General features: G+C 41.0%; 1 protein-coding gene across 5 annotated transcripts in view; it reads left to right on the top strand.

The window, feature by feature from the left end:
- adgrl1a (adhesion G protein-coupled receptor L1a) overlaps nucleotides 1–27,500 on the top strand; it is a 211,393-nt gene that overhangs the window by 150,233 nt on the left and 33,660 nt on the right. For 4 of the 5 annotated variants that reach the window (XM_058377721.1, XM_058377722.1, XM_058377719.1 and 1 more), the window contains 8 exons: nucleotides 12,858–13,065; nucleotides 16,621–16,885; nucleotides 19,894–20,221; nucleotides 23,949–24,257; nucleotides 25,112–25,215; nucleotides 26,021–26,206; nucleotides 26,358–26,396; nucleotides 27,413–27,500. The exon at nucleotides 27,413–27,500 is cut by the window's right edge and continues 93 nt beyond it. In XM_058377721.1, the coding sequence (XP_058233704.1) occupies nucleotides 12,858–13,065; nucleotides 16,621–16,885; nucleotides 19,894–20,221; nucleotides 23,949–24,257; nucleotides 25,112–25,215; nucleotides 26,021–26,206; nucleotides 26,358–26,396; nucleotides 27,413–27,500 (1,527 nt within the window). Of the gene's footprint in view, nucleotides 1–2,018; nucleotides 3,623–12,857; nucleotides 13,066–16,620; nucleotides 16,886–19,893; nucleotides 20,222–23,948; nucleotides 24,258–25,111; nucleotides 25,216–26,020; nucleotides 26,207–26,357; nucleotides 26,397–27,412 lie in introns of those variants that run through there. The other variant, XM_058377724.1, reaches the window with a different exon arrangement.

Genomic DNA, 27,500 nt, shown 5'->3' with positions numbered 1-27,500 from the left:
GAGTACATCAGAGGGACAGCTCATGTTGGATGTTCAGGGGACAAAGTTAGGGAGGACAGATTAAGATGGTTTGGACATGTTCAGAGGAGGGAGAGTGAGTATATTGGTAGGAGAATGTTGGACATGGAGCTGCCAGGAAGGAGGAAAAGAGGAAGGACAAAGAGGAGGTATATGGATGGAATAAATGAGGATATGAAGCTAGTGGGTGCAAGTGTTGAGGATGGAGAAGATAGGGATAGGTGGAGAGAGATGATTGGCTGTGGATACCGCTGAAGGGAAAAGCCCAAAGAAGAAGAAGAAGAAATCCTCATTAGGATTTTCTTCCAGAGCGTTTGAGCCCTGCTAGGCTTTTTTATATCCTTATTCATTTCTCCAGACCTGTATTACTCAAGGTTCTTCTTGAGGTCTTTTCCATGGAGAGCATTACACAAAACCTCACCAGTTTTCCAGAGCATTAGCTTCTAGACCCTTATTAGCTTTTCCACAGGCGCATGCACTCATTAGCTTTTCTGGATTATTAGCAGCGTATAAACTTCTCCCACGCTCCATGACATTGTTTTTTTTTTTTACTTTAAGATCATTATTAGGTCATTATTTTTAAATCATTATTATTTTTTTTATCATTATTATATATATAATTTTTTTTAGATCATTAAACCTTCATTTGCTTTTCAGAATATTGGAATATATCAGAATTTTTCTTTTATTTTTAGATCCTTATTATGTTTTTAGGAATTCTAGGTTTTCTACAGTTTAAGGTTTTTTAGAGTGTTTTTTTTAATTGTTGGAAATTTTTCCGCTTTTTTTAATCAAATTTATGAGCTGTGTATCATTATTTTTTCTAAATGATTGGATCTTAATTTTTTTTTAGAGATGTACACAGATCAGTTATATCATTATGACCAGTGAGAGGTGAAGTGAATAACACTGAGTATCTCCTCATCATGGCACCTGTTAGTGGGTGGGATATATTAGGCAGCAAGTCAACATTTTGTCCTCAAAGTTGATGTTAGAAGCGGGAAAAATGGACATGTGTAAGGATTTGAGCGAGTTTCACCAAAAGAGCCAAATTGTGATGACCAGACCACTGGATCAAAACTGCAGTCATGGTCATGGACAGGGTCATGGGCGGTCAAGGCTCATTGATGCACGTGGGGAGTGAAGGCTGGCCCGTGTGATCCGATCCAACAGACGAGCTATTGTTGCTCAAACTGCTGAAGAAGTTAATGCTGGTTCTGATAGAAAGGGGTCAGAATACACAGTGCAGGACGGGTCAGGGCTGTTTTGGCAGCGACCAACACAATATTATTCAGGTGGTCATAATGTTATGCCTGGCCGGTGTATGCCCAGAGCTCATCAGAACCTTACTAGGGATTGTTTTGAATATTAAATCCTCACTCATTTCCTAGAGCAGTACACGCTCACTGGCTTTTCGATATTGCCCGACCCTCATTACATTTTTTTTTCTAGTGCATTAAACCATGTCTACAGCATTAGATATTTCTAGAATTGATATGGATTTTTTTTAAGCTCATTTCAATCTTGTTAGTGTTTCTAGAACTATATAATTACACCATTTTTTCTAGAGCGTTAGAGCCGCATTAGCCTCCATGTAGACCTACTGGAGCCTTAACACTGCCATGTCCATTAGCTAGCCGGATGAGAGTCGGAGATTGTGTGGATGGCTGCGGAAAGAAAGAGAGAGAGAGAGAGAGAGAGGGAGAGAGAGGGGTAGAGGAAAAGAGAGAGTGGAAGAGGGAGAGAGAGAGAGAAAGAAAGAGGATGAAGAGGAAAAGAGAGAGAAAGGGGAAGAAGGAGAGAGAGGGGTAGAGGAAAAGAGAGAGAGAGAGAGAGAGAAAGAGAGAGTGGAAGAGGGAGAGAGAGAGAGATAAAGAAAGAGAGGGGAAGAGGGAGAGAGAGAGAGAACAGGGGAAAAGGTTAGAGGAAGAAAGAGGGGGGAGTTAAAGAGAGCGGGAGGGTAGAGGAAGGGGGTAAGAGAGAGAGAGAGAGAGAGAGAGAGAGATTTAGAGTACACCTATGTGAGGATGGCTGGAAAAGAGCACAGGTCAAACTTAATAATTCCATAAATCCCCAGAGGTCGGCACAAGACCTCTCAGAATTTTTTAGCGTCTTTGTGCAAGTGTGTGTGTGTGTGTGATAAATCTCAGCAGTGTGTGTGTGTGTGTGTGTGTGTGTGTGTGTGTGTGTGTGTGCACAGTCGGGTCTCAACAGTAGACCTGAGCTCTGTGTCACCATGGTACAGTGAAAGATTTAGCATGTGGTCAGTGTAATGGGGTACAGAGTGACCTGTGTGTGTGTGTGTGTGTATGTGTGTGTGTGTTGGATCTGTCCCAATTCCTTTTCAACACAGTATGTTCATTCTTTATGGGTCACCTACATAGAGCAGGTCAGCGTTCTGTTCTGTTCTGTTCTGTTCTTCGCTGCATGTCGCCGTTTCCTGTTTCTCACAGGAAGCTAACGGACCATGGCGTGGAAAAAAAGGAAAAATGAATAATATCTGCTTTGACCTGTTCTTATTTGGGATTCCAGTAGATCCATCACGAGCGCTCGTCTTCGCATTACAGTTCAGAAGCTTCTGAGATAAACCTTTTCTTCTCAGCGTAAGTTGAAAAAGGCTTGGCTGAGCGACGCGGGGATCTCGGCCCTCGTGGTTATGGATATTATGCAAATATTTCTCTCTCGTAATGAGCGAGTGTGGCGTCGGCTCACCGCTTTTACAGCTGCACAGCAAGATCCGGGGTGAATAATAACAGCATTATGCATTTAGGCAAAAGTGAGACCGGGAGGAAAAAAGAGAGAAAGAAAGAAAGAAAGGAAAGGAAGAAAATAAACAGATATGAAAATTGAATAAAGACACAAGAGAGAGTATTTTTAAAGTTTTCATTAAAATAACGAGTTAAAAAGTAGTTAGAGGGAGAGAGAGAGAGAGAGAGATTAAGGAAGGAAGGAATAAAGACAGACAGAGAATGATATAGACACAGTGTGCGTGTGTGTGTGTGTGTGTGAGAGAGAGAGAGAGAGAGAGATGAGAGACAGACAAAGAAAGAGAGAGAGACAGACAGATAGACAGATGAGAGACAGACAAAGAGAGAGAGACAGACAAAGAGAGAGAGACAGAGAGAGAGAGAGCCTCTTCATCTGTTTTTGAAGCTCTGGTAATGGAGTAAGTGTGTGTGATGAAATGTCTGTGGGCAGTGAGTTCCTGATCTTTGGAGCCAGCTCCTTCCCTGGGCGAGGTGGAAATCTAATTTGGTGTAGACTCTGTGAAGACTCTGTGAAGACTCTGTGAAGTGTGGAAGGCTGCAGCGAGACATTTAAAAGCCAGTAACGGCGTTTCGGAGACAACGGAACAAGCAGGATGCAGCCCAAACCTTGTAATTCACTCCCTCGTCCCGGACGCCGTGGAAACGCCGGCGGCGGCGCTGGCCGACTCCAGATTGGAGGCCTCTCGTGGGCTTGTTATAGGAGATCCACAGGAAAGTGAGTTAGAGTAGTTTTGGAGGCAGTGTGGACGCCGAGGTCTAGTTCTGAAGACCTCAAGCTTTCCAGTTTAAATCAGAGAAATCTGCCACGGAGCTACTGTAGCGTCCAGAACATTGAGGTGTGTGATTTTATTATTGACCAAAAGAAATGCTGACCGATTTCATCGTTAATTCACTAGGAATCTCAGAATCTCCTGATTTTAATATTATTATTTAATATTTTTATTATTATTATTATTATTATTATTATTATTATTACATTTATTTCTATTTAGTTTTTATTTCTAATCTTTATTTCCAACTTCAATTAATCAATTATGCATCAATGCATTTTCTACTTTATTTCTATTTATTGTTTTATTTATTATTTATATTTTATTATATAATTACTGTATTTTATTGTTTGAAAAAAAAGCAAACAATAAAAAAAAAGAAAAAAAAGAGAATAAAATATACTAAGAAGAGAATTTCAATGCATGATACAGCTGGGTTGTTTTATTTTTATTTATTTATTTTATTATTATTTTATTGAAATTCTATTCTTATTGTATTTTTCCCCTTCACATTATATTTACTTGTATTTTGTATTATTTTTTATTTGTTATTGTTTTAGTATTATGTTTTATTATTGTCCATTTTTACTTTACTATTTATTATTATTGTCCATTTTTACTCTACTATTTATTATTATTATTATTATTATTATTATTATTATTATTAATTTATTTTTATTTATTTATTTGTTTTATTATTTTTACTTGCTGTAGTATTTTTTTAATTGTCCAATTAATTGAAATAAAAAAAAGAAAGCTGAAGTGATGCGACCTGCAACCTGCAGTAATATATGATAACATATTTTTATTTATTTTAACTGTTGTTGCAGTTTAATGTCATAGCTCTATATTGTATAACCACACCAAAAAGAAAAAATCGAATCGTCCTTTAACCTTCATCCTCTCTCAGAATGCCGTTCCTTGATTTCCCCTCCGCTGTTGCCCCGCTGACAAAGCCCTCTGTTTCCTGCCCTTCTCCATCTCCTCCACTGAGTGAGTGTGTATTATATAACCGTCCTTTACCTTTGACCTGTCCACTGAAAGCTAGCATACCAATATCGCTAGCTACCTGAAATTCCTCCATGCCGCCAACTCTCACCCAGACTCAGACCCAGATTTCCCGCCTGTTTAGTGTTGTTTTTTTTTCTCGGTACCTGAGCGGTGATGACATGCGACACAAACCCTGATGCCCATTAGCTTTTTTTTTTTTCTTTCCCCAACTGCTGCTCATGTGGCCTCCAGCAAATGATTTAACAGCAGGCTGCTTTTCCAGTGCTGCAACCTGGCCACTGGTCCTCTTTAACCCCAGCATGAGGGCTTGGGAAAGAAGAACAGCCCTTCCCTACCTTTCTACCTACCTACTAAGATTAGAAATACAATTTAAAACTCGCAGACATAGCGATTTCCCCTCAAGCTCCCAGACCTACTTTAAAGCACGACAGCGACGCTGCCTCAGACCTCCGTGTCAGCACCGCCGGCTAAATCGCACCTGATCGGTGCGGGGGGCTTTTATTTTATTTATGGATGTGGCTACAGTCTCTAATTTAGACCTACTGATAATCTGGCCAACGTTCATACTAAGCTTCCATCATTTCTACACAACTTACAAATCATTTCAGGGAAATCAAAGGGACTGGTTGGTTCACATTTACTTGTTAGCATAATATATGGAGAAGAAATTTGCTGGCTAGCATAATATCTGGAGTGTCACAAAAAATATCCGGTTTCCCTTTCTCTTTTTTTATTCCTTGCTTGTGTAAAATAGACGTGTAAATATATAGAACACGATTTAAGGCAAAGAAAAAGCCTCAAAAACTGACCTCTGATGCCGAATGATTGTCGTGTTTGGACATGCCTTTGTATATCCTGGGGGTGGAGCTCTATGAACATGGGTGGGAATCATGGGCAGGAAATCTTGAGCTGTCTGAGACCTAACTGTGTGTAACGCACCTTTAATGTTACACTATGTCTTTTATTTATGTTTTTTTATTTATATATATATATATATATATATATATATATATAATATATTATTTACTAATCTATTTATTATTTGTTTTTATTTATATATGTTTATTTAGTTATTTTTTTTATTTATTTATGGGTTTTTTTTATTTATTTATTTAATGCTTTTAAATGTCGCCCCCCCTGGTGGAAAAATGCCATTGCAAGCTGCTCGCGGAAACCAAAGAGAAGTCGTGCTGCGATCTTTCGGCTCTGACGAAGTGCGCGATGATCCTGTCCGCGAGTGAATGAACAGGAAGTTGCTAACAGGAAGTTTGCACAAGTTCCTGCTGTTAACAGTTTTTTTAAAACTATATTATTTTCCATTGATCAGCTCCTAGAAAATTTACGTTAAAAACAGAAGTTTATCATTTTAGAAAAAATTCATGGCAGTAATCTGGTTCCTGAAATGAGCTGGCACTTTTCTCGTCCCCAGGGAGACACAGAGTGCGTTTTTTTTTTTTTTTTAAATAAACGAACAGCCTCGTTTGATCCGTCAGCCCCGTTCAAACCTCTCGGAGGCTCTAGCTGTATGATATAGACGCCTCACAGCTAGCTGCCTCCGCCAGATAAAAGCCTCTCTGATTGATTTACTTCAGTCTGGAAATGTGTCGTGTTCTGATATTTTAGCCGGTCATGGAGTTTAAGTTGGATGTGTGGCTTTGAGGAAAAGTGTGATGTCTGGAAAAAAACGGATCATTAAATATAGCAACAAACTACTCGTATTTATTTATTTACTTACTCGAACATTACGTCACTATCTGTATCTGCTTACTCCTACAGGTATTTCGGAGTTGAACCCAAAATGGGCGTGGCTTAAATCCAAAATAGATTTTTGTGTGTGTGCGTGTGTGTGTGTGTATTGATCTGAATTGGATAAATCTAAACTCTAAACTCAATACACATAATAAGTTACGTTTATTATGAGACTCACAGAGCGACTCACGGCAGCTCGGGAACGACGATCCTAAAGGACTTTCTTAACCAAACCTCCACAGACAAGCATCTCACCGTTATTTTCCTTACTAAGAAAAGAGTAGAAAAGCCAAGCGGCGTCTCGTTTCACGCGGTATCGTACTTCACACACGAGATCGGGGTTTAAATCAGAGGATTACTCCTTTAATGCTACGTATCATAGCCAACAGGAGTTCTTTAGCGGAGAACGGCGTGTATGAGGAAGAGGCTCGGCTTCGTCCTCACAGTAAATTTTATTGTGTGTGTGTGGGTGTGTGTGTGTTCCACTTACGAGTCAGGGTTATATTCACAAGCAGCTTATAAAATCGATTAGTGTAAGGCCTCGTAGTGTCGTAAAGAAACAGCGGGAGTTTATCATGGAAATCCCCGCCGTTTTTTTTTTTTTTTTCCCCGCTCTCTCTTACACTTCAGGTCCCCGGTGATGTAACAGTGCAGATGATGCCGGTTTCCTCTATCTCTATAAACACCTACCAAATCCCTGTCCTCCTCTCTCTTCTCATCTATTCCCTCTCCTCTCACTCCTTCTCTTCACTCTTCACTCTTATTTTTTTTTTTCCTCTGACAGAGCCGCCTCAAGTCTCGCCGTTTCATTGAGATTTAAAACGAATGCCCGATGTGATGAATTTGAGTTTGACCTCATGTGAACGATGAGACCGTCAACACGGCGACGGGTTCGAGGAACGCTTGAACGTCACCACGTTTTGTTTGTTCCTTCCTGGAAGTATTTATTAAGGATTCTCACATGTGAAATATTTCCCCTGGGTCCTAATAAATCCTGGTTTATTAGGCAATCTTGGGTTTGTGTAGTCGGAGGTTTCACATTGCTCCTACTCCCCCCCCCCCGGGGTTAACAATGAATCCTGGCTCTTCAAAATCTGACCTGTACATTCCTAAACCCCGCCTTAACCTTCTTCTCATTTGCATATTCACGCATCGACAGCCCTGATCGGATAACTCACTTTTATCAGTCAGGAAAAAAGTTCAGGTCCGTGTTTCTGCACCGGAGCAGCTTCTGTTATCTTTCACAGCTTCATCATCTGTTTTTATTCTTTTTATTATCGTCGAGTCGATCAGACCTTTGCTGATATCCAGCTTTCGCTATTTTTTTTTCCCACTCTTATTATTATTTCTAACTGATTTCCAGTTTTCTGAGCGTGAGCATTATTATTGTTGTAATTTAAAATCCTGAGCTTGCTCGTTTTCATATAAAACTAGCAAGCGCAGGATTTTAACGACCTTCGTCTTTCCCTTTTTTTTTCTTTCTTGGTCATCATTGTTATTCATCTCTGTATTCTATCATGTTTTTCTTTACTTTCTTTTTCTTTTTTTCTTTTCTTTTTTCTGTTTTTCTATTTTTCTTTTTTTCTTTTCTTTTTGTCTTCTATTTTTCTTTTCTTCTTTTTTCTTTTCTCTTCTTTTTTTTCCTTTTCTTTTCTTCTTTTTTCTTTTCTTTTCTTTACTTTTTTAAAACTTTTTTTAACTATCATTTTTTAAAATTTCTGCTGTGTATTATTTTGCATCTCTCTCTTTCTCTCTCTCTTTTATTAATTGCTCGTTTTAATGTAAAAAAAAAAATAAAACAAAAAATAGAATGCACTATAGAAAAAAATAACTGAGACCCTAAAACATACTTCTTTTTTACACCGATTAGTCAACAATGATGTTTTTCTTTTCTTTTTGTAAATTATTAAAACAATTATGTGCTTTAATTTTAATCTGTTTATAGCTTCAATCAGTCTCTTGCTTTCTTTTTTCTCTTTTTTCCCTTTATTTATTTATTTATTTATTTATTTATTTATTTATTTATTTATTTATTTATTTATTTATTTATTTATTTATTTATTTATGTGTTTGTTTGTTTGTTTGTTTTAAGTTTAGTTTTTTTATTAAGTTTATTATTTTTGTTTAAATTAAGTTGGGTTTTTTTTGCCATTAAATGTGCAGTCAGCACCCTGACACTGGAGACTCCTTCCATAAATGTTAGATAATAAACATCTCCTTAGAGAAAACCGTGTAGGTTACTGCGTTACCATGGAAACCATAATGTTTGTAAGCCTGTTCTAGGACTAACACTGAACAATCTCCTGACCAATCAGCATCCAGAATCCACGAAGAGTTTCTGGAGTCTGACAGCGTTAGTGATATGTGTTTGGTAGTGTGTGTGTGTGTGTGTGTGTGTTTAAGGTGTGAAGATACATACCTTTCTGGTCGTTCAGCATCTTCCTGCAGCTGGCTCATCTCTGGTTTTGTGGTAAAAGTGGTGGAGTGTGTGCTTTATAAAGTGTGAGTTGAATAGAGTTACAGTAGAGTTGCAGTGGTGTTACAGTAGAGTTGAATAGGGTTACAGTAGGGTTCAATTGAGTTAAAGTAGTTGCCGTAGAGTTACAGTAGAGTTGCAGCAGAGTTACAGTGGAGTTTAATAGAGTTAGAGTAGAGTTAAATGCAGCTACGATAAAGGTACAATAGGGTTACAGTGGAGTAACAGAAGAGTTACAGTAGAGTTGAATGCAGTTACAGTGGCGTTACAGTACAGTTGAATAGAGGTGAATAGAGTTATAGTAGAGTCAAATAGACTTACAGTGGAGTTGCATGGAGTTACAGTAGAGTTACAGTGGAGCCGAATAGAGTTGCAGTCGAGTTATAGTAGAGTTGAATAGAATTGTGGTTGAGTTATAGTAGAGTTACAGTAGAGTTGAATATAGCTGCAGTTGAGTTATAGTAGAGTTGAGTAGAGTTGCAGTCGAGTTGAATTGAGAGAATTGGAGGTTTGGTTTAGTTTGTGAGAGTTGTGACTGCAGTGAGCTCAAGAGTTCAGAGAGGAGCTGATACAAACGACTACAGAGTGAATACAAAGACTCTCTCCTCTCTCTCTTTCCACCTTTCTTCTCCTTTCTTCTCTCCTCGTTTCTTCTCTTCTTTCTTTTCTCCTCCTCTCTCCTCCTCCTCCTTTCTTCTCTCCTCTCTTTCTCCTCCTTTCTTCTGTCCTTTCTCCTCCCCCCCTTCTCTTTCCCTCTCTCTCTCTCTCCCTCTCTCTCTCTCTCCCTCCCTCCCTCTCTCTCTCTCTCTCTCTCTGGAGAGTTTCTCTCGGGTCTCCCCCGTCTCTCAGCCTGTGAGTGTGAATCTGCGCCATTCGACTAATTCACACTGCTCCCATGTGGGTCGCCTTCTTCAGAGAACAGACAATAGAAGAGTGTGTGTGTGTGTGTCTGTGAGTGTGTGTGTGTGTGTGTGTGTGTGTGTGTGTGTGTGTGTGTGTGTGTGTGTGTGTGTGTGTGTGTGTGTGTGTGTGTGTGTGTGTGTGTGTGTGTGTGTGTGTGTGAGTGTGTGTGTGTGTGTGTGTGTGTGTGTGAGTGTGTGTGTGTGTGTGTGTGAGTGTGTGTGTGTGTGTGTGTGAGTGTGTGTGTGTGTGTGTGTGAGTGTGTGTGTGTGTGTGTGTGTGTGTGTGTGAGTGTGTGTGTGTGTGTGTGTGTGTGTGTGTGTGTGTGTGTGTGTGTGTGAGTGTGTGTGTGTGTGTGTGTGTGTGTGAGTGTGTGTGTGTGTGTGTGTGTGTGTGTGTGAGTGTGTGTGTGTGTGTGTGTGTGTGTGTGAGTGTGTGTGTGTGTGTGTGTGCTGCAGTAAGTCAGGCCTTGCTGTTGTTTTGAAACATGACCGGTCCTGATGTACGTTCCCCACATTCCCAATATCAGGTACAGAACCTACCTCCAACCTCACGGCTTGTGTTTATACTGAGACACACACACACACACACACACACACATGCACTCTCCACACACTCCACACACACACGCACTCTCTACACACTCCACACACACACACACACTCCACACACACGCATTCTCTACACACTCCACACACACACACACACTCCACATACTCTCTGCTCACACACTCTCCACTCGACACTGTCAAACTCTCCACACTCTCCACACACACACTCCTATCACTCTGCACACACTCCACACACACACACACACTCTCCACACACTCCACACATACACACTCCACACACACACATACACTCTCCACACACTCCACTCTCGACACTGTCAAGCTCTCCACTCTCTCCACACACACACTCCTATCACTCTGCACACTCTCCACACACACACACACACACTCTCCACTCTCTCCACACACACACTCATCACTCTGCACACTCTCCACACACTCTCTCCACACACACTCCTTCCTATCACTCTGCACACTCTCCACACACTCCACACACACTAACTCCACACACTCTCTACACACACACACTCCTATCACTCTGCACACTCTCCACACACACACACACACACACTCTCCACTCTCTCCACACACACACTCATCACTCTGCACACTCTCCACACACTCCACACACACTAACTCCACACACTCTCTACACACACTCACTCCTATCACTCTGCACACTCTCCACACACACACACACACACTCTCCACTCTCTCCACACACACACTCATCACTCTGCACACTCTCCACACACTCCACACACACTAACTCCACACACTCTCTACACACACTCACTCCTATCACTCTGCACACTCTCCACACACTCCACACACACTAACTCCACACACTCTCTCCACACACACACTCCTATCACTCTGCACACTCTCCACACACACACACACACACTCTCCACTCTCTCCACACACACACTCATCACTCTGCACACTCTCCACACACTCCACACACACTAACTCCACACACTCTCTACACACACTCACTCCTATCACTCTGCACACTCTCCACACACACACACACACTCACTCCACACACTCACTCCTATCACTCTGCACACTCTCCACACACACACACACACACTCACTCCACACACTCACTCCTATCACTCTGCACACTCTCCACACACTCCACACACACACACACTCTCTCTCCACATACACACACTCTCCTCACTCCTTACACACTCTGTCCACACACAACTCCATACACACTCCACAAACTCTCGCCATACTATCTCCACACACTCCACTCTCCACACTGTCAAGCTCTACACTCTCTCCACACACACACTCCTATCACTCTGCACACACTCCACTCACACTCCACTCTCCACACACACTCTCTCTCCACTCTCTCTCTCCACATACACACTCTCTCCACACACACTTTTCACACACTCTCTCCACACACACACTCTCTCCACTCTCTCTCTCCACACACACTTTTCACACACTCTCTCCACACACACACTCTCTCCACTCTCTCTCTCCACACACACACACACTCTCTCCACACTCTCTCTCTCCACACACACACTCTCTCCACTCTCTCTCTCCACACACACACTCTCTCTCCACACACACACTCTCTCCACACTCTCTCTCCACACACACACTCTCTCCACTCTCTCTCTCCACACACACACTCTCTCCACTCTCTCTCTCCACACACACACACTCTCTCCACACACACACTCTCTCTCCACACACACACTCTCTCTCTCCACACACACACTCTCTCCACACACAGTCACACTTTAAATAGAAACCCCAACATAAAAAACCCCTGGTAAAGTAGGCCAGAGCTGAAACACACTCGTGGCCCAGCAGCCTGAAGGCACCTCATCCATCATGGCTCCCTAGCTGTAGTGCACTTCACTCGTCCCCTACTAACCACCATTTACATTCTCACACTCTCTCACTGCAAGCACAGCCATTTATCTCATGCCTTCTCTCCAATCTCTCTCTCTCTCTCCCTCTCTCTCTCTCTCTTTCAATTGATATTCTAATCCCTCACACACGTCCTCCTGTCTTTGTGTCCCTCTTTCTTCCTGTATTTCTCTTTGTTTTTGTCCATTCTTTCTTTTAACCTCGTCTGATTTCTACACTTCCTTCCCCCATCTTTCCTTTTTTTCCATTCTGTTTTTTCTTTCTGTTATTCATTCTTCTTTTCTTTTCTTTTCTTCTATCATTTTTTATTTGTGCCCTCTCTCTCTCTCTCTCTCTCTCTCTCACACTTAATTCCATTATCCATTTAATGACATCCTCCCTCTATTTTCTCCCACCCTTTTTGTCCTCTCTGTCCCTCTTATCTATTTGTCGATTCCTTCATTCTCTCTCACTTCATTCTGTCTCTCTCTCTCTCTGTCTCTCTCTCTCTCTCTCTCTCTCTCTCTCTTCATTCTCTTAATGACATCATCCACACTCTCACTCTGTCTTTCTTCCTCCGCCTCTCTCTCTCTCTCTCTCTCTCTCTGTCTTCATTCTCTCAATGACATCATCCACACTCTCTCTCTATCTTTCTTCCTCCATTTCTCTCTCTCTCTCTCTCTCTCTCTCTCTCTCTCTCTCTCCCCAGTTTTCGTATGCCCAGGGACTCTGTTGAGGGTTCAGGCAGCGAGTTCACAGCAGGAGGCGGAGCATCAGTCGGGGGCGTGGTGTAAGGATCCTCTGCAGTCAGGTGACCGGCTGTACGTCATGCCGTGGACGCCGTACCGGACCGACATCCTGTACGAATACGCGTCCTGGGACGACTTCACCCAGAGCCGAGCCACCACCACCTACAAGTAAGCACTCCGCCTCCTCAGCACCACAATCACACATATACTGTGTGTGTGTGTGTGTGTGTGTGTGTGTGTGTGTGTAAAGATGCCGTACAGATTATTTTTAGATGACATCAGTGACATTTCTTAACGATTCTGATGTTTAATTGATTAACGAGCGATGCACGAGATACAAGTTAGTTCCTGTTATCACTTCTGTTACAGCTACAAATAAACTGTATTTCTCAGATAGACAGATAGACAGATGAGCAGATAGACAGATAAACAGATAGACAAATGGATAGACCTACAGGCAGTCAGATAGATAGATAGATAGATAGATAGATAGATAGATAGATAGATAGATAGATAGATAGATAGATAGATAGATAGATAGATAGACGGACAGACAGACAGATAGACGGACAGACAGACGGATAGATGGGAGGATAGATAGAGAGACAGACAGATAAAAAAGGACAGGCTTATGGACCGTCAGATTGATAGATAGATAGATAGATAGATAGATAGATAGATAGATAGATAGATAGATAGATAGATAGATAGATAGACTTTATTGATCTCGTGTGGTTAATTCAGTATAACAGTAAAAATAAAAGCAAACACAAGTACAGAAAAGAGCAATAATAAGAATAATAATAAATAAAAGCCACAATTGAGGAGCAATAAAGCAGATGTTGAAAATCTCCAGTGATTAATATCCAGCGTGTGTGTGTGTGTGTGTGTGTGTGTGTGTGTGTACAGATGGTTGTGCAGCAGTGTGTTCATGTCTCACACAGAGACGAGCTGTTTATAGCGAGCGCAGTGCTGAACGCCGAGGAACGTTTCACTAAACGCTCTTTACAGCAGTGATCAGGAGGAGTGTGTTAGAGCTCCGGTTCCGCCTCTGCAGCTCTGTACACACTCATCAGGACAATCCGGAAAACTTTACATGCAGCTAATTAATGTCTAAAAACCATCTAAATCAATAATTACACATTTTTGAAGCATAAATAAACAATAATACAATAATGTTTCTAATTTAAAACTAATAACCTGTTTATTATTAGTCTTAGATTAGATCGTTGATCATTATTAGTCTTTATTACATATTATTACATAACATATTAGAACGAGAGCACTGACATAAAAATATCGTCTGAGCCGAAAGTAACACAAACCTCCTGACCAATCAGATTCGAGAATTCTTCTCCACTCTAATATAAAATCTAAATATTTACCCAACACACAAGATACAAGTTAGTCCCTGTTATCACTTGTGTTACAGCTGCAGATAAACTGTAATTCTCATATAGGCAGGCAGGCAGGCAGGCAGGCAGGCAGGCAGATAGATAGATAGATAGATAGATAGATAGATAGATAGATAGATAGATAGATAGATAGATAGATAGATAGATAGATAGATAGATAGATAGATAGTAAAACCTCTTGACCAATCAGATTCAAGAATTCTCCTTCACGCTAATATAAAATCTAAATATCTAAATATATATCTGAAAGCTTTATTTTATAGAAATCTTCTCATAAATGAAGCTGGAAATCTGGACATTTTTTAGAAAAGGGACTATTTTTTCACAGGGATGTTTTTAACAGCTAGTTGCTCTGACTGTTTGTTGACCAAATCCTCAGCACTGGATCTATAATAAAAAATAAAATAAAAAAATCAACGTCATATCTGTATTACATGTTTACACATACTGTATACATTAGTGCAGTGAAATTCTTCCCTCACATATCCAGCAGCGTCCCTGGAGTGGAAGGGGTTAAGGGCCTCGCTCAAGGGCCCAACAATGGCAGCTTGGCAGAGCCTTAACCACTTGAGCTACCACCACCTTTTACAGGAGGTTCAGTTTTAAATTTTAAACGCTGATTTCTTAATCGGATAAATAATACATTCTTTAAATAACCCTGCAAAAATATATCATTTAAATAATGTGTCCCTGCATAATAATTATTATCTGATTAGTGGACTTTTGGACTATTTGATAACGTGTTCTGCCTCGGGTCTGAACGTTTCCCCGACGTTAATTGAACTCTGGTAGAATAAATATATATATATATATATATAAATATATAACGCTCTTCATCCTCCAACACCACCACCAGCACCAGCGCATATTAATTCTGACGGATTAATTTAATTAAGTGAATACCCCAGCGTTTTTCATGTAGAACGTGTGTGTGTGTGTGTGGTTACTGACAGAAACACATTTCCCTGCAACGCGAAAAGAACCGAAAAACCATCTAATGATCTTATAACGGCAGTCCGAGGGGCAATAAATGTTGAGAAATGAGATTCTAGAACATTCTTTTCCGAGGCAGACGCTTCGCCTGCGTGATAATAAAGGTGTTATGATGAAACGTACATGAGAGGAAGTTTCACCTAAGATGGCTTTTTATGCACTTTCCAAATTTCCACCAGACTCTACAAGGTAGTTACGCTTTCCACACAGGCTCTAAAGGCAGTCTCTGAAATTCAAAAGAATTACAGCTTCATTTAAACATCTTTACAGAATCCCAGACTCCATTCTCTACGTTCTCCTTCACCATATCAATCATATCAGAGCTGTTGCTATAGAAACGGTACCGTATTAAATACGAGTGCCTGAAAACCCACACACTACTTTAAAATAATGCCAGCCAATCAGAATCGTGAAGCTAACCTAGCTGTGATATTTATGTAAACTTTATTAAGATAATTAGGGATCTAGCGTCTAGTGTACGAATGGTAGGGTCGTATTATGACAAATGGAATATTAACTGGAAGTCGAAGGCGTTTCCCAGTCCATGGCGATCGCACGCATGGCGCATGCTAACTTTAACAGAAAACGCTGAATTTTTTAAATGTTAAACGGATAAAATGTTTAAAGGATAAATGTGGTCGGCCATCTTGAAATGTTTTTCTCATCCAGAGTCAGTGGCCAGTAGCCCCGCCCCAGGAAAGCTGCGAGTGTTGAGTGCATGAATTACACAATTGTTTTTTTGTTTTTTTTTGGTTGAATAAGGAAATCCCAATACCATGATCAAATACTTCCTGGCAGGGGCAGTACCATGATCAAGGAGGTGGTTAGTGAGGCTCAGGCATTGCACTCAGGCTGTGCTGACCCTTCTGAATTCTTTAATGGTAGTTAAAGCCGTGGCAGTGGTAGTTCAAGTGGTTAAGACTCTGGGTTGTTAATCAGGCTTCAAGCCCCAGGATCACCAATCTCCACTGTTGGGCAATTGAGCAAAGCCCTTAACCCTCCTTACTCCAGGGGCACTGTATCATAGCTGCCCCTGCACTCTGACCCCAACCTCCTTAGCTAGGATATGCAAAGAAGAGAATTCCACTGTTCTGTAATGTATGTGTGAGAGTGATAAGGGCTTCTTCTTCTGTGTGATTTGGGACGCACCTATAGTGTTGTTTTTTTATTTATTCCTAACCCAATTAATGCAAATTGTTAATAACATCCTAACTTAGTTGAACAACATTCTAGTATATTATTATGTATAAATTGTTATTATAAAGCTATAACTGCAGCGTAATTTTATGGCATCTGATGCGATATGTGCCTCCAGGCTGCCCAATCGAGTGGACGGTACGGGCTTCGTGGTATATGATGGCGCCGTCTTCTACAACAAGGAGCGAACGCGGAACATCGTCAAGTACGACCTGCGAACACGCATCAAGAGCGGCGAGGCCATCATCACCAACGCCAACTACCACGACACCTCCCCCTATCGCTGGGGCGGGAAGTCTGACATCGACCTGGCCGTGGACGAGAACGGACTGTGGGTCATCTACGCCACCGAGAGCAACAACGGCCGTCTGGTGGTCAGTCAGGTGAGGGAGTGTAAAGAACCTTAAATAGAGCGTGGAGAACCATATAGAGAGAGCGTACAATGTTACACAGTGCATAGAATCCTACAGAGAGCATGCAGAATCTTAGGGACAGCGTGTAGAATTTTAGAGGGAGTGTATAGAACCTTTAAAAGAGCACATAGAATCTTATAGAAAGTGTGTAGAACTTAGAATTTTAGTGTGAGTGTGTAGAACCTAATAGAGTGTGTAAAATTTTATAGAGAGTGTAGAGCCTTACAGAGAGTGTGTAGGATTTTTGTGTATGTAAAACCTAATAGAGTGTGTAGAATTTTATAGAGATTGTGTAGAATCTATAGAGAGTGTGTTGAGTTTTTTAGGGAGCAGATAGAATCGTATAGAAAGTGTGTAGAATTTTGGAGAGAGTCTGAAGAACCTAATAGTGTGTATAAAATTTTAGATAGCGTAGAGCCTTATAGAGAGTGTGTAAAATTCTACAGAGAGTGTGTAAAATTCTAGAAAGTGTGTAGAATAGTGTAGTGTGTAGAGCCTTATAGAGAATGTGTAAAATTCTATAAATCGCACGTACAATTCTATGGAGAGTGTGTAAAATTCTATAGAGCGTGTATAGCTGAGAGTGTGTAGAATATTGTAGTGTGTAGAGCCTTATAGAGAGTGTGTAAAATTCTATACTGTGTAGAGATGAAAATGTGTAGAATATTGTAGTGTGTAGAGCCTTATAAAGAGGGTGTAAAATTCTGTAGGGTGTGTAGAGATGAGAGTGTAGAATATTTTAGTGTGTAGAGCCTTAAAGAGAGTGTGTAGAGCCTTAAAGAGAGTGTGTAAAATTCTATAGAGTGTGTAGAGATGAGAATGTGTAGAATGTTGTAGTGTGTAGAGCTTTATAAAGAGTGTGTAAAATTCTATAGAGTGTGTAGAGAGGAGAGTGTGTAGAATATAGTGTGTGGAGCCTTGTAAAGAGTGTGTAAAATTCTTATGGAGTAGTAGCTGTGTGTGTGTGTGTGTCTGTGTGTGTGTGTGTGTGTGTGTCTGTGTGTGTGTGTGTCTGTGTGTGTGTGTGTGTCTGTGTGTGTGTGTGTGTGTGTGTGTGTCTGTGTGTGTGTGTGTGTGTCTGTGTGTGTGTGTGTCTGTGTGTGTGTGTGTCTGTGTGTCTGTGTGTGTGTGTCTGTGTGTGTGTGTCTGTGTGTGTGTGTGTGTGTCTGTGTGTGTGTGTGTGTCTGTGTGTGTGTGTGTGTGTGTCTGTGTGTGTGTGTGTGTGTGTGTGTCTGTGTGTGTGTGTGTGTGTCTGTGTGTGTGTGTCTGTGTGTGTGTGCGTGTCTGTGTGTGTGTGTCTGTGTGTGTGTGTGTGTGTGTGTGTCTGTGTGTGTGTGTGTGTCTGTGTGTGTGTGTGTGTCTGTGTGTGTGTGTGTGTGTCTGTGTGTGTGTGTGTGTGTGTGTGTCTGTGTGTGTGTGTGTGTGTCTGTGTGTGTGTGTGTGTGTGTCTGTGTGTGTGTGTGTCTGTGTGTGTGTGTGTGTGTGTGTCTGTGTGTGTGTGTGTGTGTGTCTGTGTGTGTGTGTGTGTGTGTGTGTCTGTGTGTGTGTGTGTGTGTGTGTGTCTGTGTGTGTGTGTGTGTCTGTGTGTGTGTGTGTGTGTGTGTCTGTGTGTGTGTGTGTGTGTGTGTGTCTGTGTGTGTGTGTGTGTCTGTGTGTGTGTGTGTGTGTGTGTGTGTCTGTGTGTGTGTGTGTGTGTCTGTGTGTGTGTGTCTGTGTGTGTGTGTGTGTGTGTGTGTCTGTGTGTGTGTGTGTGTGTGTGTGTCTGTGTGTGTGTGTGTGTCTGTGTGTGTGTGTGTGTGTGTGTGTGTCTGTGTGTGTGTGTGTGTGTGTGTCTGTGTGTGTCTGTGTGTGTCTGTGTGTGTGTGTGTGTGTGTGCTCCATCAATACACAGTGTTACACTGTAAACACTCTCCTCATCACATGGCCTCTTGTTGTTGTAATATTTAAACATTCATTACTGTTACATTAAATATTATTCTCAGGGAAGAATATTAAATAAAAAAAAAAAAGAAATTAAACACAAATAAAAAAATTAAATTCAACAAAATGACACAAGCAAAACAGAATCAGCTCAGCTTAATAAACTTCTACTGCACTCCCAAATCGACACGACTGCACAAATATTTATTTTTCACATTTAGGGGAGTGATTTAAAGCTGTTTGATTCTTTAAATATATTTACTGAGATTAATTTTTGGAAAAATAATATATGTTTACTTAAAAAAAAAATTATTTACGTCTCAGGATATTGTCCTGGTTAAACAAAAATATATTATTATTTTTTAAACTCAGATGTGGTAGTGGAAGGACAGATTTACTCATGCCTTTTTTTATTCATCTCTTTAAAAAAAATAAATAAATAAAACATTTTTATTCATCCCTGTTTCCGGAAAAATTGTAGCATGAACACGAACAGACAGGTGCAACATGAAAATATCCGAGAGTCATGATCCTCGACACGGGTAAACAAGAGGAGAGGAGAGAAGTACAGAGCTGCGGATCGCTAAAGTCATGACAGAATTACAGTAGACACATGCAACACACACACACACACACACACTGTATATACACACAAACCAATGGAACATGACAAGTAGACAACAAAACAAACTCGACACGGGTGGAAATAATGATCTGGGAGAGTGGTCAGGGTGGATCTGGACTGCTCTTCTACACAGGAGGCATCTCTGACAGTGTGTGTGTCTGTGTGTGTGTGTTTGTGTGTGTGTGTGTGTGTGTGTGTGTGTGTGTGTGTGTGTGTGTGTGTGTGTGTGTGTGTGTGTGTGTGTGTGTGTGTGTTTGTGTGTGTGTGTGTGTGTGTGTGTGTGTAATCCAGGCAGTGTGAAAGCCACACTGCTGACACACTGCTTTTCAGAAGTACAAGCTTTTCTGCTGCAAGTGTATGCAGCTCGTGTCGTCATCCCACAGGTGAACCCAGTCTCTCTCTCTCTCTCTCTCTCTCTCGCTCGGTGTGACAGGTGAACCCGTACACGCTCCGTTTCGAGGGCACGTGGGAGACGAGTTTCGACAAGCGCCTGGCGTCCAACGCCTTCATGGCGTGCGGCGTACTGTACGCTGTGCGCTCCGTCTACCAGGACGACGACAGCGAGGCCGGCGGTGATCTGGTTCTGTACGCCTACAACACCAACCGCAACCAGGAGGAGCCCGTGCACATCATCTTCCCCAACCCCTACCAGTACATCTCCTCCATCGACTACAACCCCCGTGACAACCAGCTCTACGTCTGGAACAACTACAACGTCCTGCGCTATCCGCTGGAGTTCGGACCTCCCGACCCCACCACAGGTAGATCAGATCACGACTAGGCTTAGAATCAGATCAGTAATCCGTCAAACTGCGTGTGGTGCAGTTAGAGGAAATTAATCACCAGAGTCCTGAGTCCTTACTGTAGGAGCCTGAACCTCACACCCGAGGTGTTTTTATTTATTACAAAACGATAAATCATACTTTCTATTCGCTCACAGTTCCATTTAATGATGCGAAAAGATTAGTTCCTGTTCTTGCAGCTTGTTGGAGAATCAAAGCAAGCAAAGCGTAAAATCTTCTGTCCTGAACATGTCGGAAAACTTCAAGTTGCAGCCTGAAATTGGATTCTGCTGAACAGAACACAAGACGAGAACTGAAATGAGTCAAATGAAACTCTACTCTACTGAACTGAAGTGATCTGAATTGAACTGACCTTAACTGAAATAAAATTAATTGATTATTAATTAATTAATCAATTAATTAAATTAATTGAATAATTAATTAAAACTGGAATGAACCTAACTGTACTGAATTGCACCAAAAAATTGAACCTGAACCTGAACTGAAATAAACTGTATCAAAACTAATTACACTGAACTGAACTGAATCAAATTATACTTTTTCGGACCGAATCAAATGATCCTTTTCGGCACTGAATCAAATTACACTCTGCTGAACTGAAGCAAATTGCACGTTACTGAACTGAATCAAATCTAACTATTAAAATAACGTGCACGCAATTGAACTCAGGGCTGAATATCACTGAATTTAACTGGAATTATTGGAATAGAAAACTTTACTCAGCTGAACAGAAATGAACTGAATTGTGTTCAACTGGAATCAATCTGACTAATAAACTGCACTAAATTGAACTGAACTGAATTGAACCAAAAATGAATAATATTGAACTGAATTGAAATTAATTATGCTGAAGATACCATCAAAACCGAATTGAACTGAACTGAATTAAAACTCATTATACTGATCTTAACAAGTGAACTGAAATGAACCGAACTAAATTCAAACTCAACTGATGCAAGTCAAACTGGAATGAATCTAAATGAACCGAACGGAACTGAATCAACACCTGAACTAAATTAAACTAAACTGAATCATAGTGAACTTGTGTGAACTGAACTTAAATGAAGTGAATTAAAACTTGAACTGATCTGAATCGAGTCAAACTCTAAAGTGATCCGTAAACCGCACTGAATCGATCTGAACAGAAATGAATGGAACGGAATCATACTGAACCACTGAACTGAACCGAATTGATCCGAACTGAATTTTTCAAATTCCATAAACGTCTCCACAACATTAAATGGAACAATAAAGGGACTCTTCGTTTATGTTGTGCTGTAAACCTCTGTTATTGGACAACAGTAACTCAACCTTAATTCCACGATTAGATTTCTATAATAGCTTCCACGCTTTATTTTATAGAAGTTTATACGCTACAGTAAAATGTCCAAATCGCCTTCTCGTCATCTCTGAGCGAAGAGCAAGACCGACGGATCACCAAAAATGCCCTCATTACTGCTGAGGTCACAGTGACCAGAACATCAGCTGTATAATATAAATATGATTGGGAAAAAAATAAAAATGAGTGGAAGGACTGAGCTGAATGTATAAAGCTTCATGTTTCGTGTCATCATGACTCAGAAAGAACACAGAAGGTTAATGGAGTTATGCTAATGATGCCGCTGTGGAGCGTCTTGGGTGGAACTGACAGAAAGAGGGATGTAAGAGGAATAAGGAAGGGTGGACAATATGGGCCAGAGAAAGAGTAGACAGAGAGAGAGAAGAAAAAAGTAAGAAGGTGGGATGAAGAGGAAAGAGGAATAGTAACTTTATCACATTCATCCATTTAGTCTTGCGAAGTTAATTAGCCGCTAAGATCACATGCGCTAATGTTAGATCGTCAGCGTTGGCGTCGTTATCCACGTAGGTTGCTATAGCGATAGTGCAGGTACGCTGAGCAGCACGGAGAGATGTCTATCAGCGTGGAGATTTACATTAGACTGATGTCCACGCACAGAACTGTCTCTACTCTGGAACATCCAAACATATCTGATTTTTTTTCTTCAAATAGAATTTTACAGTTTAACTCGATTCAGTTCACTTTTGTTCAGCAAAAATGACAGCAAGTATATATCTCGAATATAATCAAACGTGTGTCGCGTTTACTACGAGCTTTATGTTTGCTTGTTCTACTCGCAGATCATTTGAATTGTATTTGAAATGTAAACAGTTAGAAAAACAAAATGTATAGAAATTGGTTTGATAATAAAAAAAGTTGGTTTGCTGTACGCTTCGAATAGGAAATACTGACCACATTAAAATATATTCAAGATAGTGTCATTTGCCAAGTGTTGAAGTGCAGTTAATTGAAGGTCACTTAAGTACGGTTCTATTCAATTCAGTTGAAATGAAATGACCTGATTTGAATCATATTACATTCTGCTGAACTGAAATGAATGAAATTACACTCTACTGAACTGAACAGAACTGAACTGAATTGAATCAAATTAAGTTTGACTGAACTCAGATGAACTAAGGTTTGAATTAAAGTGAACTGAATTGAAATGAATCGAAACACACTCTACTCGGCTAAACTGAACCAAAGTGAACTGAATGGAGTCAAACTGGAATTAACTGAATTGCACTGAACTAAATTCAACTGAAGTGAACCTGAAAAAATGATTCATATTGAACTTAATAGCTGAACTGAAATGAAATGAATGATGCTGAAGTTGACAGCAAAACTGAATTGAACAAAATCAAAACAAATTATACTGAACTACTGAATTGAACTGAACTAAATCGAATCAAACTGAAATGAGGCGAGTCAGACTGGAACGAACGTAATTGTACTGAACTGAATCAAAGTGAGTCACAGGGAGTCATCATGAACTGAACTTAAATAAACAGAAGTGAACTTGAACTGAACTGAATCAAGTCGAAGGGGAATGTAGCTAATTGATCCCTAATGAATCATATTGAGCTTAAGAGACGAAATAAACTGAAATAAAATAAACTGAACTCAATCAAGTCGAGCTGAAATGAACTGTACTGAACTGAGTCAAATCAAATTGAATCGAATTGAGTTGCATGAATCGACACAGATTGTTCATGTACCCAAGCTAATGCAGAGATCGCTGCTTTTATTTACTCTGAGCAGAAAGACAGAAAGAGAAAGAAAGAGAAAGACAGAAAGAGAGAGAATGAGTAAGACAAAGAGAAAGAGAGAGACAGAAAGAGACAGACAGAGAGAGAGAGAGAGAGAGAGAGAGAGGGAAAAAGAGAGAGAAAGAAAGAGTGAGTGACAGAGAGACAGAAAGAGAGAGAGAGACAGAGAGAGAGAGAGAGAGAGACAGGTCGATCTCTCTGTCTGTTGTACTTAACATCGTCAATACAGCATCATCGGGCCTTAATTACCGACGGTCACTAATGGATTTGTCTGATTACTGTGGAATATCTGATACCTGATATTCAATCAATTATTCATCCTCTTCTATTTTGACTGGTCTCTCTCTCTCTCTCTCTCTCTCTCTCTCTCTCTCCACCTCCATGGACAGGTTTGAAGCAGTGATGTGAATAAATGACATTGTGAGATGCTCGTTTACTGTCTGAGTAACTTACTCCTACTCGAGCGCGACATCAAATGCTTCTCTTTCCCTTTGTTCTTTCTGTTATTCACCACCCACAGCTTTTCCTCTAATATTCTCTCTCTCTCTCCCTCTCTCTCTCTCTCTCTCTCTCTCAGGCCCATTGGTCACCACTCAGACATCCAGCACCACAGCGTCCCGTTCCTTCTCGTCCACCTCCAGCCCGTCCACTATGCGTCCACTTCCTGCCACTTTTCACCCCATCGGCGCCATAAACAAAGCCCCGGAACTGCGTCCCATCACCGCTACGGTCCCCGTAACCCGCCGGCCACCACGCCCACGTCCACGCCCACCCCAGGAGCCCGAGCTACAGGAGGGATGTGACCCGAGCATAGCGCGAGGCATCCAGTGGCCCAGTGCACAAAGGGGCGAGACGGTGGAGCGGCCCTGCCCTAAAGGATCTCTGGGTAAGAAAATCAGGACCCTGGAAGAATTCAATGTTGTTTCGACCCTCGTGTTCTTCCTGATCTTCCGCGTCCCAGCATGCACCATTTCGATTTCCAACTCTAAAACTACAGCAAAAATACAGGAGTAGTAGCTGTATACTAGCTCATTAAGCAACATCATTAAGCTTATTAAGCAATATCGAGTTACTGACATTTCACACACAACACGACCAAATGATTTGTCTGTTTTCACTCAAATAATTCCTAAAGAAGCCACAGCCGCGTAGAAAGCTGCTTGTTGCTATGGCAACACACAGCAAGCCACTGTAATATAATAAAAACTGTTGCTAAATTCGCATTAGCTGTCCTTCAACTAATACAGATAAAATAGTTGTGAAACTTCTGCACAACTCTGGACGTGTGGGTATAAAGTAAAAAAGAGCGGGTTTGTTGGAGTCACTGCTTATCAGTCGCTCATCATTTTGCTCAGGTTTCTTTGTACGATCGTGTAGCTGGAGTGAGTGAGTGGAGTTCTACTGGGTTTTAAACGCTGCACAGTAAAGACCAGCTCTAAGCAGCTCTAAGCTCAGCTCTTCTGTTTTATGCTCTTTTTATGGTGGGTTTATATCGGTCAGGACGCGTCTCGGCTCTGTATCTCGCATGTTCAGAACGTGTTGGACTGATTCATATCTTCAGCTTTACAGTCGCTGTGTTCCAAATAACTGGTGTTACTGTGTTTAATGAGCTCGTTTGTTTGTATTTATTGGGCTGTAAAAACAGTGTGAGGCTGGTCTGAGGCTAGTTTAGGTTTTAATAGCTCTCTGTCTCTCCCTTTCTCTCTCTCTCTCTCTCTCTCTCTCTCTCTCTGATTTCAGGCATTGCATCTTTCCAGTGTCTGTCCTCTCCAGTCCAGTGGAACCCACGGGGTCCTGACCTCAGTAACTGCACCTCACCCTGGGTCAACCAGGTGGCCCAAAAGGTCCGTCATCTCTCTTGTTTATTATATATTATATCAATTATTTTCTACTGAATGCTCCGTTCTGATTGGTCAGAAGGTGTTGAGTTATTTTCTACTGAATGCTCCGTTCTGATTGGTCAGAAGGTGTTGTCATTTTTTTAATGAATAATCTATTCTGATTTCTCAGAAGGTCTTAAGTAATTTTCTAATAAAAGCTCCTTTCTGATTTGTCAGAAGGTATTGAGTTATTTTCTGCTGAATCCTCCATTCTGATTGGTCAGACCAGCACTGATACAGCACCAGCTGTAACATGAACGTTAATATCACAGCACTCACTCTAATACGTTATTGTTTCTATGGTAACAGCTTATGCACAGGGATTTGTGTGTGTGTGTGTGTGTGAGAGAGAAAGAGAGAGAGAGAGGGAGAGAGAGAGATTGCAGCTATAATGTTGGAGAGAACAGGAACTAATAAAGCGTCAGATCGCACAACGTGTCATTCATAAATAATTTAAAGACTGTGATGGTAACTTTCCTCTAGCAGAACCTCAGTTAAAACATGTTCACTTAACATTTGGGTTAAATGACTTCCAGGTGAATTAATATCAGAAATGTGTCAAAGGAGGGTTGTTTTTTTAAATGATCAAATCTCACCAGGCTTTTTAACACAGCTAGCTAAGCTTTAGAGAATATTAGCTAGCTAGCTCACACTCTTCAGAGACTCTTTATATAACTGAGTTTATATATAAAGGACATAATGTTTGACCCCTGAAATGATTTTTTTTTCTTTTTAATGTGTGAACTGGTGTGTGTGTGTGTGTGTGTAGATTAAGAGTGGTGAGAATGCAGCGAACATTGCCAGTGAGTTAGTGAACCACACACGCAGTCGGATCCACGCCGGAGACGTCAGCTCATCTGTTCGTCTCATCGAGCAGCTGCTGGACATCCTGGACGCTCAGCTGCAACCTCTGAGACCCGGGAACAAAGAGTCGGCCACCCGGAACTACAACAAGGTTACACACACACACACACACACACATCCAGGGCTAGGAAATACTACAACATATTACAGCTGACAGCTGTACAAATAAAATGCAGTGTGTTTCAGTACAATAATGTGTGTGTGTGTGTGTGTGTTCTGTTGTGTTTTATTCTGCTGTGCAGCTACAGAAGAGGGAGAGGACCTGCCGAGCGTACATTCAGGTACCGCAGCATGTCCTTGTCCTTCTCGTACTCTCTCTCTGTCACTTTAAATAAAACCGATCCATGTTTTCAGTCGTTAAAAAAGAAAAAGTCATGGCGTACGTTTTATCCGTTTCTAGTTCCAGTACAGATTATTGTGTAAACAGTCGCTCCTCCAGCAGCCTCTCATTTACTTCTGTTACAACTTTACCTCTCACACTGGAGACTCCTTTTATAATCGTCTCCTTACAGAATACGTCAATATGGCAACGCACATCCCTTTAATCCGCTCAGGCTTACCGTAGAACCGTTGCTATGGAAACGTTAACATGTCAGGAAGAGCGCATTAAATTAATCTAAGCACATGATGTGTAGCTGTGTTACTGTCAGAGCTGCTGTTAGAGAGAATAAATCAACACCTCCTGACCAATCAGCATCCAGCATCTGACCAATCAGCATCCAGCGTCTGACCAATTAGCATCCAGCGTCTGACCAATCAGTATCCAATGTCTGACCAATTAGCATCCAGCATCTGACCAATCAGTGACCAGAATTAATAAAACTTGTTGCTGTAGTATTTTCCACCTGTATTATTTACAGTATTTTGTATCAAATTAGAGAAAAAGATTTAGTATTTGGTCACATTTTGGATGACTCGCCTAGTTTTTTTTTGTCTTTTGTCCAACAAAAAATAAACAAACAAACAAATAAACAAACAAACAAATAATCAGGAATGTGATTTGGCTTTGTTATGACTCATTTTCTGACTCATTTGTGGATTTTTAAAACCTCTCTCCATAAACAGTCGTGCTCCGAACATAATGTTCTGTGTGTGTTTTTTCTTCTCTCTCTGGCCAGGGCTGTGATTAATTACTGCTGAATCAAATAAATAATTAAATAAATCAAATAAATAAATAAAAATAAAACCCGATCCTTAAATAGACTTCCGCTCAGTTTTCAGGACTAAAATAAAAACCAAGTGTGGAACTTAACCAGACCCCTGTTGGCTGTGTGTGTGTGTGTGTGTGTGTGTTTAGGCCGTGGTTCAGACAGTGGATAATCTGCTGCGTGTGGAAGCTCTGGACGCCTGGAGGGACATGAACAGCAGCGAGCAGGCTCACACTG

This window comes from Hemibagrus wyckioides, linkage group LG24 (genome assembly GCF_019097595.1).
Source record: "Hemibagrus wyckioides isolate EC202008001 linkage group LG24, SWU_Hwy_1.0, whole genome shotgun sequence".
NCBI lineage: Eukaryota > Metazoa > Chordata > Actinopteri > Siluriformes > Bagridae > Hemibagrus > Hemibagrus wyckioides.
Note: the sequence above shows the minus strand (reverse complement) of the source record. Positions and strands in the feature narration are given on the sequence as shown.